This window comes from Cherax quadricarinatus, chromosome 62 (genome assembly GCF_038502225.1).
Source record: "Cherax quadricarinatus isolate ZL_2023a chromosome 62, ASM3850222v1, whole genome shotgun sequence".
Taxonomy (NCBI): Eukaryota; Metazoa; Arthropoda; class Malacostraca; order Decapoda; family Parastacidae; genus Cherax; species Cherax quadricarinatus.
Window position 1 is genome coordinate 2,247,390 of NC_091353.1, and position 13,668 is coordinate 2,261,057.

Here is a 13,668-nt window from a genome sequence, read left to right on the forward strand (position 1 = left end):
TGATAAACCATAATGATGCACTAGAAGACAAAAAGAATGCAGATGTAATATATACAGACTTTGCAAAAGCCTTCGACAAGTGTGACCATGGCGTAATAGCGCACAAAATGCGTGCTAAAGGAATAACAGGAAAAGTCGGTCGATGGATCTATAATTTCCTCACTAACAGAACACAGAGAGTAGTCGTCAACAGAGTAAAGTCCGAGGCAGCTACAGTGAAAAGCTCTGTTCCACAAGGCACAGTACTCGCTCCCATATTTATTTATTTATATTATGTCTTTGCAAACAGTACATTGAGATTTTGTATTTGCAATAGTGGGTTGCAATGCAAAGACAGCCTCTATTATGCCTAGGCATTATGGACCAACTTAACATTATTGGCTTACAGACTACTTACCTGGAGTTTACCTGGAGAGAGTTCCGGGGGTCAACGCCCCCGCGGCCCGGTCTGTGACCAGGCCTCCTGGTGGATCAGAGCCTGATCAACCAGGCTGTTGCTGCTGGCTGCACGCAAACCAACGTACGAGCCACAGCCTGGCTGGTCAGGAACCGACTTTAGGTGCTTGTCCAGTGCCAGCTTGAAGACTGCCAGGGGTCTGTTGGTAATCCCCCTTATGTATGCTGGGAGGCAGTTGAACAGTCTTGGGCCCCTGACACTTATTGTATGGTCTCTTAATGTGCTAGTGACACCCCTGCTTTTCATTGGGGGGATGTTGCATCGTCTGCCAAGTCTTTTGCTTTCGTAGTGAGTGATTTTCGTAAGCAAGTTCGGTACTAGTCTAGGATTTTCCAGGTGTATATAATCATGTATCTCTCCCGCCTGCGTTCCAGGGAATACAGTTTTAGGAACCTCAAGCGCTCCCAGTAATTGAGGTGTTTTATCTCCGTTATGCGCGCCGTGAAGGTTCTCTGTACATTTTCTAGGTCAGCAATTTCACCTGCCTTGAAAGATGCTGTTAGTGTGCAGCAATATTCCAGCCTAGATAGAACAAGTGACCTGAAGAGTGTCATCATGGGCTTGGCCTCCCTAGTTTTGAAGGTTCTCATTATCCATCCTGTCATTTTTCTAGCAGATGCGATTGATACAATGTTATGGTCCTTGAAGGTGAGATCCTCCGACATGATCACTCCCAGGTCTTTGACGTTGGTGTATTGCTCTATTTTGTGGCCAGAATTTGTTTAGTACTCTGATGAAGATTTAATTTCCTCGTGTTTACCATATCTGAGTAATTGAAATTTCTTATCGTTGAACTTCATATTGTTTTCTGCAGCCCACTGAAAGATTTGGTTGATGTCCGCCTGGAGCCTTGCAGTGTCTGCAATGGAAGACACTGTCATGCAGATTCGGGTGTCATCTGCAAAGGAAGACACGGTGCTGTGGCTGACATCCTTGTCTATGTCGGATATAAGGATGAGGAACAAGATGGGAGCAAGTACTGTGCCTTGTGGAACAGAGCTTTTCACCGTAGCTGCCTCGGACTTTACTCTGTTGACGACTACTCTCTGTGTTCTGTTAGTGAGGAAATTATAGATCCATCGACCGACTTTTCCTGTTATTCCTTTAGCACTCATTTTGTGCGCTATTACGCCATGGTCACACTTGTCGAAGGCTTTTGCAAAATCTGTATATATTACATCTGCATTCTTTTTGTCTTCTAGTGCATTTAGGACCTTGTCGTAGTGATCCAATAGTTGAGACAGACAGGAGCGACCTGTTCTAAACCCATGTTGCCCTGGGTTGTGTAACTGATGGGTTTCTAGATGGGTGGTGATCTTGCTTCTTAGGACCCTTTCAAAGAATTTTATGATATGGGATGTTAGTGCTATCGGTCTGTAGTTCTTTGCTCTTGCTTTACTGCCCCCTTTGTGGAGTGGGGCTATGTCTGTTGTTTTTAGTAACTGTGGGACGACCCCAGTGTCCATGCTCCCTCTCCATAGGATGGAAAAGGCTCGTGATGAACACGGAGTTCCATGAGTCTGGCCCTGGGGCAGAGTGCATGGGCATGTCATTTATCGCCTGTTCGAAGTCGTTTGGCGTCAGGATAACATCGGATAGGCTTGTGTTAACCAAATTTTGTGGCTCTCTCATAAAAAATTAATTTTGATCTTCGACTCTCAGTCTGGTTAGCGGCTTGCTAAAAACTGAGTCATATTGGGACTTGAGTAAGTAAGTAAGTAAGTAAGTTTATTCAGGTATACACAAATACAGTTACATAGAATTATCATACATAGCAGCACACTCATAGCTCACTCATTTCCTTGCTGTCATCTGTGTAGGACCCATCTTGTTTAAGTAGGGGCCCAATACTGGACGTTGTTCTCGACTTTGATTTGGCATAGGAGAAGAAATACTTTGGGTTTCTTTCGATTTCATTTATGGCTTTTAGTTCTTCCCGCGATTCCTGACTCCTATAAGATTCCTTTAGCTTAAGTTCGATGCTTGCTATTTCTCTGACCAGTGTCTCCCTACCCATTTCAGATATATTGACCTCTTTTAGCCGCTGTTATTCTTTTCCATCGCCTGTAAAGGGAGCGCCTGTCTCTTTCTATTTTACATCTACTCCTCCTTTTTCTTAGAGGAATAAGCCTTTTGCATACATCGAGTGCCACCAAGTTAATCTGTTCTAAGATAAGATAAGATAAGATAAGATTTCGTTCGGATTTTTAACCCCGGAGGGTTAGCCACCCAGGATAACCCAAGAAAGTCAGTGCGTCATCGAGGACTGTCTAACTTATTTCCATTGGGGTCCTTAATCTTGTCCCCCAGGATGCGACCCACACCAGTCGACTAACACCCAGGTACCTATTTGCTGCTAGGTGAACAGGACAACAGGTGTAAGGAAACGTGTCGAAATGTTCCCACCCGCCGGGAATCGAACCCGGGCCCTCCGTGTGTGAAGCGGGAGCTTTAGCCACCAGGCCACCGGGCATAAGTTGGGGCCTGTGTTGCTTAGTATATCTTCCCAGCTTATATCGGTTAGGACATGGTTTACTTGGTCCCACTTTGTTTTTGTTATTGAAGTTGAATTTGGTGAATGATCCCTCGTGACTAATCTCATTATATCGGTCTGGGGCTCCACGCATACATGTCTGAACCTCAATTATGTTGTGATCTGAGTATATTGTTTTTGATATGGTGACATTTCTTATCAGATCATCATTGTTAGTGAAGATGAGGTCTAGTGTATTCTCCAATCTAGTAGGCTCTATTATTTGCTGGTTTAAATTGAATTTTGTGCAGAGATTTAAAAGCTCGTGTGAGTGTGAGTTTTCATCCGAGCTGCCTCCTGGTGTTATTACTGCAACAATATTATTTGCTATTTTCCAGGAGCAAGATGTTGGGTGCAGGAGCTGGAAGATTTTCCAGACAGTGGTCAATTTTTAACAGCTGTTCCTGGAATTGCTGGGATGTTGCATCCGGAGGCTTGTAGACTACCACAATGACTAGGTTTTGGTTCTCGACCTTTACTGCTAAAACTTCCACTACATCATTTGAGGCATTAAGCAGTTCTGTGCAAACAAGTGACTCTGCAATGTACAGGCCAACCCCCCCCCCCTTTTTTTTTTACCTGTTCACTCTGTTTATTACCTGGACCTCAGCAATGAGAGTCGCTACTCTCACCGCTGGGCAACGGCGACCAGTGCTGTTGATGTTAAGAGAAACTCAAGATAACAGTAATGTGTACCCATAAATAACCCTGTGCTTGAGATAACTGAAAGGAGTGATGATAACATATTAGTGTCAGGTCCCAGCCAGGCACTGACACTCTCCCAGCCAGGCCAGGACACTGCCAGACAGGCACTGACACTCTCCCAGGCAGGCCAGCCAGGCACTGACACTCCCAGGCAGGCCAGCCAGGCACTGACACTCTCCCAGCCAGGCCAGGACACTGCCAACCAGGCACTGACACTCTCCCAGCCAGGCCAGGACACTGCCAGCCAGGCACTGACACTCTCCCAGCCAGGCCAGGACACTGCCAGACAGGCACTGACACTCTCCCAGGCAGGCCAGCCAGGCACTGACACATCCCAGCCAGGCCAGAACACTGCCAGCCAGGCACTGACACTCTCCCAGCCAGGCCAGGACACTGCCAGCCAAGCTAGCCAGGCACTGACACACCTCTCCTCACTACTGCTGGTATTATCATCATCTGCCATTATTACAGTCAAGTAAGAGTACCAGGATGGCACCCAAGGTACGCACTGTGAGGCTGCATACTGGACAAGAGATGCCAATCATTGGCATTGGTACATGGAGGGTGAGTATATTAAATTGTAACAGTGAACTTAACATAACCAGTCACTAGCTGCCACTGCTCACAAATTACCACAAAATATCACAAAAAAAGACAATATACCATAAACATACTAGTAAACTACACCATACTGCCACTTATTAACAACTCAACCATTATGTAACATATATCGTTGCATTATGAGCAAAAATATCTCGTAATTAATGTTTCAATCTCAAGGTAACTACACACACAGGGTATGCAGTGACGTCACACTGCCCATCAACATACTACGCAGATATTTCTTTCCAGTCAATTTTTTTATTTTTTTTTATTCGCCGGTATTCTCCCGGCCCGGGTCTTTTCCAAGTAGTGGTGACCCGGCCTTGGCTCCCTATCCAGTCAATTTTTATTCAGGCAATAAGTACATATTTTTTTTATAGCAATCCTTAAGTAAGTAAGTTTATTCAGGTATACACAAATACAGTTAAGATAAGATAAGATAAGATTTCGTTCGGATTTTTAACCCCGGAGGGTTAACCACCCAGGATAACCCAAGAAAGTCAGTGCGTCATCGAGGACTGTCTAACTTATTTCCATTGGGGTCCTTAATCTTGTCCCCCAGGATGCGACCCACACCAGTCGACTAACACCCAGGTACCTATTTGCTGCTAGGTGAACAGGACAATAGGTGTAAGGAAACGTGTCGGAATTTCCACCCGCCGGGAATCGAACCCGGGCCCTCCGTGTGTGAAGTGGGAGTTTTAGCCACCAGGCCACCGGGCCATTATCATACATAGCAGCATATGTGTAGAGAACCTATGGCACACGGATGTTATGGACACATAAAATGTACATTATGTAGATTTAACATAGAAGAAATCGATAAAATAAAAAAAAATGTGCCTTATTTCCAATGGAGTCCCTTGTCAAAATTTTATTTCTCCAAAAAATTGATATATGTGAATTACAGCGTTCTTTCAGCCCCCAGATTAAATATTTTTGTACATTCTAAGCCCCTCACCAAGGTGCCTTGATCCAAGGAAATGGACGTATCTTCTCTTTACTTGGTTTGAAACAGATTTCTTCCTATTACACTGGAAGCTTTATGTCCCCTGTGAGTTTAGCGCTCCCAATGAATGTATAATAATAATAATAATAATAATAATAATAATAATAATAATAATAATAATAATAATAATGTACATTCTTAGGAAAGCCAGTTGTTACACAAAGTGTCTCGGGTAAAGCAAAAGTTATGTAGGATGTTTGAGATTTTTTTTTTTTTTTTTATTCACCGGTATTCTCCCGGCCCGGGTCTTTTCCAAGTAGTGGTGACCCGGCCTTAGCTCCCTATCTGGGGAGTGTCTCGAGACTTAAGTCTCCCATGGGAGGAGGTACAGTACCTCCTCATCTTTGGGACCAAGTGTCCCCAGGCCTAGCCACATTCCCCGCCCTCACGGGGCTCATAGGGAGAAGCTAGGCCTCTGGTCTGCCATCTACCCTGCCTCGAAGTGGCTCGTGGGGATGGCAGCCTTATGAGCTGCAGATGGTAGCAAGCTCTGACCTTAATGTTGGAGATGTTGGATGATAGTCCCAGACTGAGTGAGTCAGTACTTGTTGTTATAATAACAATATTTATTGTTACAATAACAATATTTGTTGTTACAATAACAATATTTGTTGTTATAATAATATTTGTTGTTACAATAACAATATTTGTTGTTACAATAACAATATTTGTTGTTACAATAACAATACTTGTTGTTACAATAACAATACTTGTTGTTACAATAACAATACTTGTTACAATAACAATATTTGTTATAATAATATTTGTTGTTACAATAACAATACTTGTTGTTACAATAACAATACTTGTTACAATAACAATATTTGTTATAATAATATTTGTTGTTACAATAACAATATTTGTTACAATAACAATACTTGTTACAATAACAATACTTGTTACAATAACAATATTTGTTATAACAATATTTGTTGTTACAATAACAATATTTGTTGTTACAATAACAATACTTGTTACAATAACAATACTTGTTGTTACAATAACAATATTTGTTATAATAACAATATTTGTTGTTACAATAACAATATTTGTTGTTACAATAACAATACTTGTTGTTACAATAACAATACTTGTTGTTACAATAACAATATTTGTTATAATAACAATATTTGTTGTTACAATAACAATACTTGTTACAATAACAATACTTGTTACAATAACAATACTTGTTGTTACAATAACAATATTTGTTGTTACAATAACAATACTTGTTGTTACAATAACAATACTTGTTGTTACAATAACAATACTTGTTACAATAACAATATTTGTTGTTACAATAACAATAATTGTTGTTACAATAACAATATTTGTTGTTATAATAACAATATTTGTTGTTACAATAACAATACTTGTTACAATAACAATACTTGGTGTTACAATAACAATATTTGTTGTTAAGATAAGATAAGATAAGATTTAGTTCGGATTTTTAACCCCGGAGGGTTAGCCACCCAGGATAACCCAAGAAAGTCAGTGCGTCATCGAGGCCTGTCTAACTTATTTCCATTGGGGTCCTTAATCTTGTCCCCCAGGATGCGACCCACACCAGTCGACTAACACCCAGGTACCTATTTGCTGCTAGGTGAACAGGACAACAGTGTAAGGAAACGTGTCGAAATGTTTCCACCCGCCGGGAATCGAACCCGGGCCCTCCGTGTGTGAAGCAGGAGCTTTAGCCACCAGGCCACCGGGCCACCTCCAATAACAATAACAATACTTGTTACAATAACAATACTTGGTGTTACAATAACAATACTTGGTGTTACAATAACAATATTTGTTGTTACAATAACAATACTTGGTGACCTGGTGGTTAACACTCTCGCTTCACACGGCGAGGGTCTGGGTTCGATTCCCAGCCAGAGTAGAAACATTGGGCGTGTTTCTTTCCACCTGTTGTCTATGTTCCCCATCAGTAAAATGGGTACGTGGGTGTTAGTGGACTGGTGTGGGTCGCATCCTGGGTGTTAGTCGACTGGTGTGGGTCGCATCCTGGGTGTTAGTGGACTGGTGTGGGTCGCATCCTGGGTGTTAGTCGACTGGTGTGGGTCGCATCCTGGGTGTTAGTGGACTGGTGTGGGTCGCATCCTGGGTGTTAGTCGACTGGTGTGGGTCGCATCCTGGGTGTTAGTCGACTGGTGTGGGTCGCATCCTGGGTGTTAGTCGACTGGTGTGGGTCGCATCCTGGGTGTTAGTCGACTGGTGTGGGTCGCATCCTGGAACACTGACCTAATTTGCCCGAAATGCTGAGCATAACAAGCGGCTTTCTATACAGTAGTATGTCATTGTTGTCAGCTAGGACTGTATACCTTGTACATGTACTTGTAGTAAATAAAGATATTATTATTATTATTATTATTATTATTACAATAACAATACTTGTTACAATAACAATACTTGTTACAATAACAATACTTGTTGTCACAATAACAATATTTGTTGTTACAATAACAATACTTGTTGTTGCAATAACAGTATTTGTTACAATAACAATACTTGTTACAATAACAATACCTTGTTACAATAACAATATTTGTTGTTACAATAACAATACCTTGTTACAATAACAATACTTGTTACAATAACAATACTTGTTACAATAACAATACCTTGTTAAAATAACAATACTTGTTACAATAACAATACCTTGTTACAATAACAATACTTGTTACAATAACAATACTTGTTGTTACAATAAAAATACCTTGTTACAATAATACTTGTTACAATAACAATACTTGTTACAATAAAAATACCTTCTTACAATAACAATATTTGTTACAATAATAATACTTGTTACAATAACAATACTTGTTACAATAACAATACTTGTTACAATAACAATACTTCTTGTTACAATAACAATACTTGTTACAATAACAATACTTGTTGTTACAATAACAATACCTTGTTACAATAACAATACTTGTTACAATAACAATACTTCTTGTTACAATAACAATACTTGTTACAATAACAATACTTGTTACAATAACAATACTTGTTACAATAACAATACCTTGTTACAATAATATTTGTTGTTACAATAACAATACTTGTTGTTACAATAACAATACCTGTTGTTACAGTAACAATACCTTGTTACAATAACAATATTTGTTACAATAACAATACTTGTTACAATAACAATACTTGTTACAATAACAGTACTTGATACAATAACAATATTTGTTGTTACAATAACAATACTTGTTACAATAACAATATTTGTTGTTACAATAACAATAATTGTTACAATAACAATAATTGTTACAATAACAATACTTACAATAACAATATTTGTTGTTACAATAATAACAACTGTTACAATAACAATACTTGTTACAATAACAATACTTGTTACAAAAACAATACTTGTTGTTACAATAACAATACTTGTTGCAATAATACTTGTTGTTACAATAACAATACTTGTTACAATAACAATTATTGTTACAATAACAATTATTGTTACAATAACAGTAATTGTTACAATAACAATACTTGGTGATACAATACTTGTTGTTACAATAACAATACTTGTTACAATAATACTTGTTGTTACAATAATACTTGTTACAATAACAATTATTGTTACAATAACAATAATTGTTACAATAACAATACTTGGTGATACAGTAACAATACTTGTTGCAATAATACTTGTTGTTACAATAACAATATTTGTTGTTACAATAACAATACTTGTTGTTACAATAACAATACTTGTTGCAATAATACTTGTTGTTACAATAACAATAGTTGTTACAATAACAATTATTGTTACAATAACAATAATTGTTACAATATCAATACTTGGTGATACAGTAACAATACTTGTTGCAATAATACTTGTTGTTACAATAATAATATTTGTTGTTACAATAACAATACTTGTTGTTACAATAACAATACTTGTTACAATAATACTTGTTGTTACAATAACAATACTTGTTACAATAATAATTATTGTTACAATAATAATTGTTACAATAACAATACTTGGTGGTACAATAACAATATTTGTTGTTACAATAATAATACTTGTTGTTACAATAACAATATTTGCTATTACAATAACAATGCTTGTTACAAAAACAATACTTGTTGTTACAATAACAATACTTGTTACAATAATACTTGTTACAAGAACAATACTTGTTACAATAACAATACTTGTTGTTACAATAACAATACTTGTTACAATAACAATACTTGTTGTTACAATAACAATATTTGTTGTTACAATAATAATACTTGTTGTTACAATAACAATATTTGTTGTTACAATAACAATACTTGTTACAATAACAATACTTGTTACAATAACAATATTTGTTACAATAACAACAATTGTTACAATAACAATACTTGTTGCAATAACAATACTTGTTTCAATAACAATACCTGTTACAATAACAATATTTGTTGTTACAATAACAGTACTTGTTACAATAACAATACTTGTTGCAATAACAATACTTGTTACAATAACAATACTTGTTACAATAACAATACTTGTTGTTACAATAACAATACTTGTTGTTACAATAACAATACTTGTTACAATTACAATACTTGTTGCTACAATAGCAATACCTGTTACAATAACAATACTTGTTGCAATAACAATACTTGTTACAATAACAATACTTGTTGCAATAAAAATACTTATTGTTACAATAGCAATACTTGTTACAATAACAATACGTGTTTCAATAACAATACTTGTTACAATAACAATACTTGTTAAAATAACAATACAGTGGTCCCTTGTTTATCATATTTAATCCGTTCCTGGAGGTGCTACTATTATCGAAATCTACGATTTTCGAATCAATTTTCCACATAAGAAATAATGTAAATACAATTAATCCGTTCCTGACACCCAGAAGTATTAAAACAAAAAAATTTTTTACATGAAATATAGATGTAGTACATAAACAATACAATGGGACATGATGAATGAAACATTATCAGCATAACACTTACCTTTATTGGCGATTCTTCTTAGTGTATGGAAGACTGGAGGAGGAGAGAGATTGGATTATTTACAGTTTGGAAGGGGAATCCCCTTCCATCAACACCTCAGGTTCCAATTGCTTTTCTGGGCTTATGTCTCTTCTCTGTTTCTTAATGCCACTAGGACCAGCTTGAGAGTGACTGGAGTCCTGTCTCGCAAAATAACTGCGCACTTTCATATTGTTCAGTGATGTTTTTATTAAATTCAATCGTATTTCTCACCTTCTTTACCAAAGGCTTGGCACTAGGAGCTTTCTTTGGAGCCATGGTAGCTTATTTAGTACTTGCAAGCACTAAAATGAATGGAATATTATGAAATATTTTGTAGGAGCAAGTGAGGGGACCGTCGCTCACTGGTAAACAATGCCACACTGGCTGTGAAGGGAGGCCGCCCTGGCTCACAGCATGCGTACGCGTCCCGGACGAACTACTATTCGCGAGTCAATCTACGATTAGCGAGCCCATGTTTATACGAAAATATCGCTATGATTTCCGAAATCTACGACTCTCGAGCTCTACGATTATCGTAGAGCTCGAGAGTACTTGTTACAATAACAATACTTGTTACAATAACAAACAATTCTGACCATCACAGACCCACCCTCCCTTCTTACAACTTAATCTAACTTTATCAAATGTTACTTAACAACCAGATTTGCTCTAACTTAACCTTACCTAACAACCTAATATTACCAAATATAACTCAACCAGTAACCATACCATACCTAGCTTAACTAAGCTATCCTAGCTCAGGCCTGGCTTGGTTGGATACTCTTGGCTTGGTTAACGGACTCCAATGGAAATAAGTCACTTTGTCTGACTTTTCTGGGTTACCCCAGGTTCACTACACATATGCTGCTATATATGATAATCTATGTAACTGTATTTGTGTATACCTGAATAAAGTTACTTACCATTTTCCAACAAGTTGTAGCTTTAAAATGACTCTTCTCCAATAAAAGGATGTTCCATGGTGCTGGTGAAAGGTCCTCGGTCCAAGACACTGGACTTATCTTTTCCTTCCACGGATCAGTTAGAAATGCTTCCCATTCCACCTGGGATCTATATGACCCACTTATATATTTGGTAGTTTCTTCTGATTAAAATAAAATAATTATGAATGCTATCAAACTTTAATGGTTAATGTAAAGTTTGAAATGGATTAAACAGTTTTTTGGATATTGGTTGTGTATGTATAAATTTTGTTGAGTTCAATGTAATAACTGGAGAATATATCTTCAGTTCGAATTCAACTTTCAGTGATGATGTGTTTTCATCAAAGAAAACTTTTAGATTTTAAGTTGTGTAAGTTTTAATATGTCAGTTTTATTAATGAAATTGATTTCAGTGAATTAATTTGAGAGCGTCTCTTCTGTTGAGAAATAAGTCAGCGTTAAAAAAATACATATACTTTTATTCAATTCAATTCAATTCAAAGTTTATTCTCTATAAGGATTACAATGCTGAGTTTACAGAAATTTGGTTATTGTGTGGTTTACATGTAGTAAAATTGTGATTACAGAGTGTACCACTAGAACGCTTAGCATGGCTAGGCATTTCGGGCAGAAATTACATTTGTGTGCTACAAATCCAATTTAAAAAAAAGTAATGCTATATACCAGAGCTTAAATAAAACTTAACAGATAATTTCTGAGAGCCTCATTGGATGACTTTATATCCTAACATCTCAGAAGCTTTAGATTTAAAACTGATGTATGATCAGATAGTGAACTGAGATAACCAGAGAATGTCTCTTCAGTTTAGTTTCAGAGCTGGTGTTTATTAGTGGAATGATTGAATTAGAGCTGGGCTCTGTTCCCTATTGTGGAAAATTAAATTTACCTGGATGTAACTCATAAGATACATACCAGTAAATGGTAACAAAGATAATTATTCTTTATCAAGGTTACAGAGACAAGTAGGAATTTTAGGACACCTAGGTCACAAAAAAATGTCCCCCTTCGATACCTACCATAATCTATCTCTCCACAAGTCACTCTGGACCTATATAAATTTCATATTAATTTCAAATGAAATATACATCACTAGGAATTCTGGTAAAAACATTAATATAACTATGTGGACTGTATATTAAAATTAATAAATGGTTACATATACACATTTAGGTAACAGAAGGAGACTTTATAATAATAAGACTCGCCAATTAGTCTGGAGATTACGGTGTGTCATATCCCCCTGTCTAAATTATGAAGAAAATACTGGCCAGAATCTCAATATAAATAGACATGACTTAGCTGCAGTTCCAAAGCTGTCCTGTCCATCTGCTTAATGCTCACGTTATGCAGGACTGCAAATCCAACAATTTTGGCTCCTATTTGGGAAGTTTCAAACACAATTTAACTTCCAGAGCGACGAAATTTATGCACATTTCATTAGCGTGCCCAGGGCCGGATTAAGAAGTCTCCGGGCCCTAGGCTATTCAGATTGGCGGGGCCCCTTTGAGTTACGGGTAAATGAAGCAACCCCTTCCAGCTTGGGGGTGGGGGGGGGGTCGGTGTGAGCCTGTTTAAGGTCTAATTAAATATATTCTGGCTATTTAGATTAAATTTAATAGGGAAAGTACATCAAGACAACCAAAACCATTTACCAACAGCCATTATAACTATCTTGTTAAATCATGCATTTTAAAGAGAATAAACTCAAGACAGCATAGTATTACTAGATTAAGCTATTAAAGTAGTGACATCATGTACCTGTTATATTCAGCATAACCACTACAGCACTATTATTCCCTTTATAAATCACTGACCATTATTGTTATCATTGCATCATGCATAAGACTATCAAATCATATAAACTCAAGAAAGTAAAGAATTGTTTATATTCACAGGCACTTCTTAAATAAACTTTTTTCTGGATTTCATATTGGCAAAATCATCAGTTATATTCTGAAAATCAATATTTCTTGTTAGATCGGACTCAATGGTCAACAAGGCTAGGTTACACAATTTGTCTTGGCTCATTGTTGAACGGAGCTGGTTTTTCACTCTTTTCAAAACAGAAAATGAATGTTCTCCTTCACAGTTAGTAGCTGGAAGTGTTAGGTAAAGGCGATACACTATGTCAACATTAGGGAAGGTTTCTGAGATACCTGCATTTCTTAAATGTTTCAAAGCAGCTGAGGGCGCACATTTTTCAGGTGGAGCTTTAATCTGATTCATATACCCAGAAAAATGAACTATTTCTTCAACAAATGTGTCCTGAACATCTGCTGAAAGGTGTTGTTGCAACTTTAATGCAGCTTCTCTCAATTCTGCATCTGGCATAGTAGTAATTTTGAACAGAAATCCAAAC

The 13,668-nt window shown here is 37.2% G+C and overlaps 1 protein-coding gene across 2 annotated transcripts in view; it reads left to right on the plus strand.

The window, feature by feature from the left end:
* Positions 1–3,745: 3,745 nt before the first annotated feature.
* The window catches only part of LOC128687302 (aldo-keto reductase family 1 member A1), a 59,055-nt gene continuing 49,132 nt past the window's right edge, over positions 3,746–13,668 (plus strand). The window contains exons 1-2 of one of the 2 annotated variants that reach the window (XM_070098336.1): positions 3,772–3,859; positions 3,944–4,259. In XM_070098336.1, coding sequence (XP_069954437.1) covers positions 4,185–4,259 — 75 coding nt within the window. In that variant the 5' untranslated portion in view covers positions 3,772–3,859; positions 3,944–4,184. Of the gene's footprint in view, positions 4,260–13,668 lie in introns of both variants that reach the window. The other variant, XM_070098335.1, reaches the window with a different exon arrangement.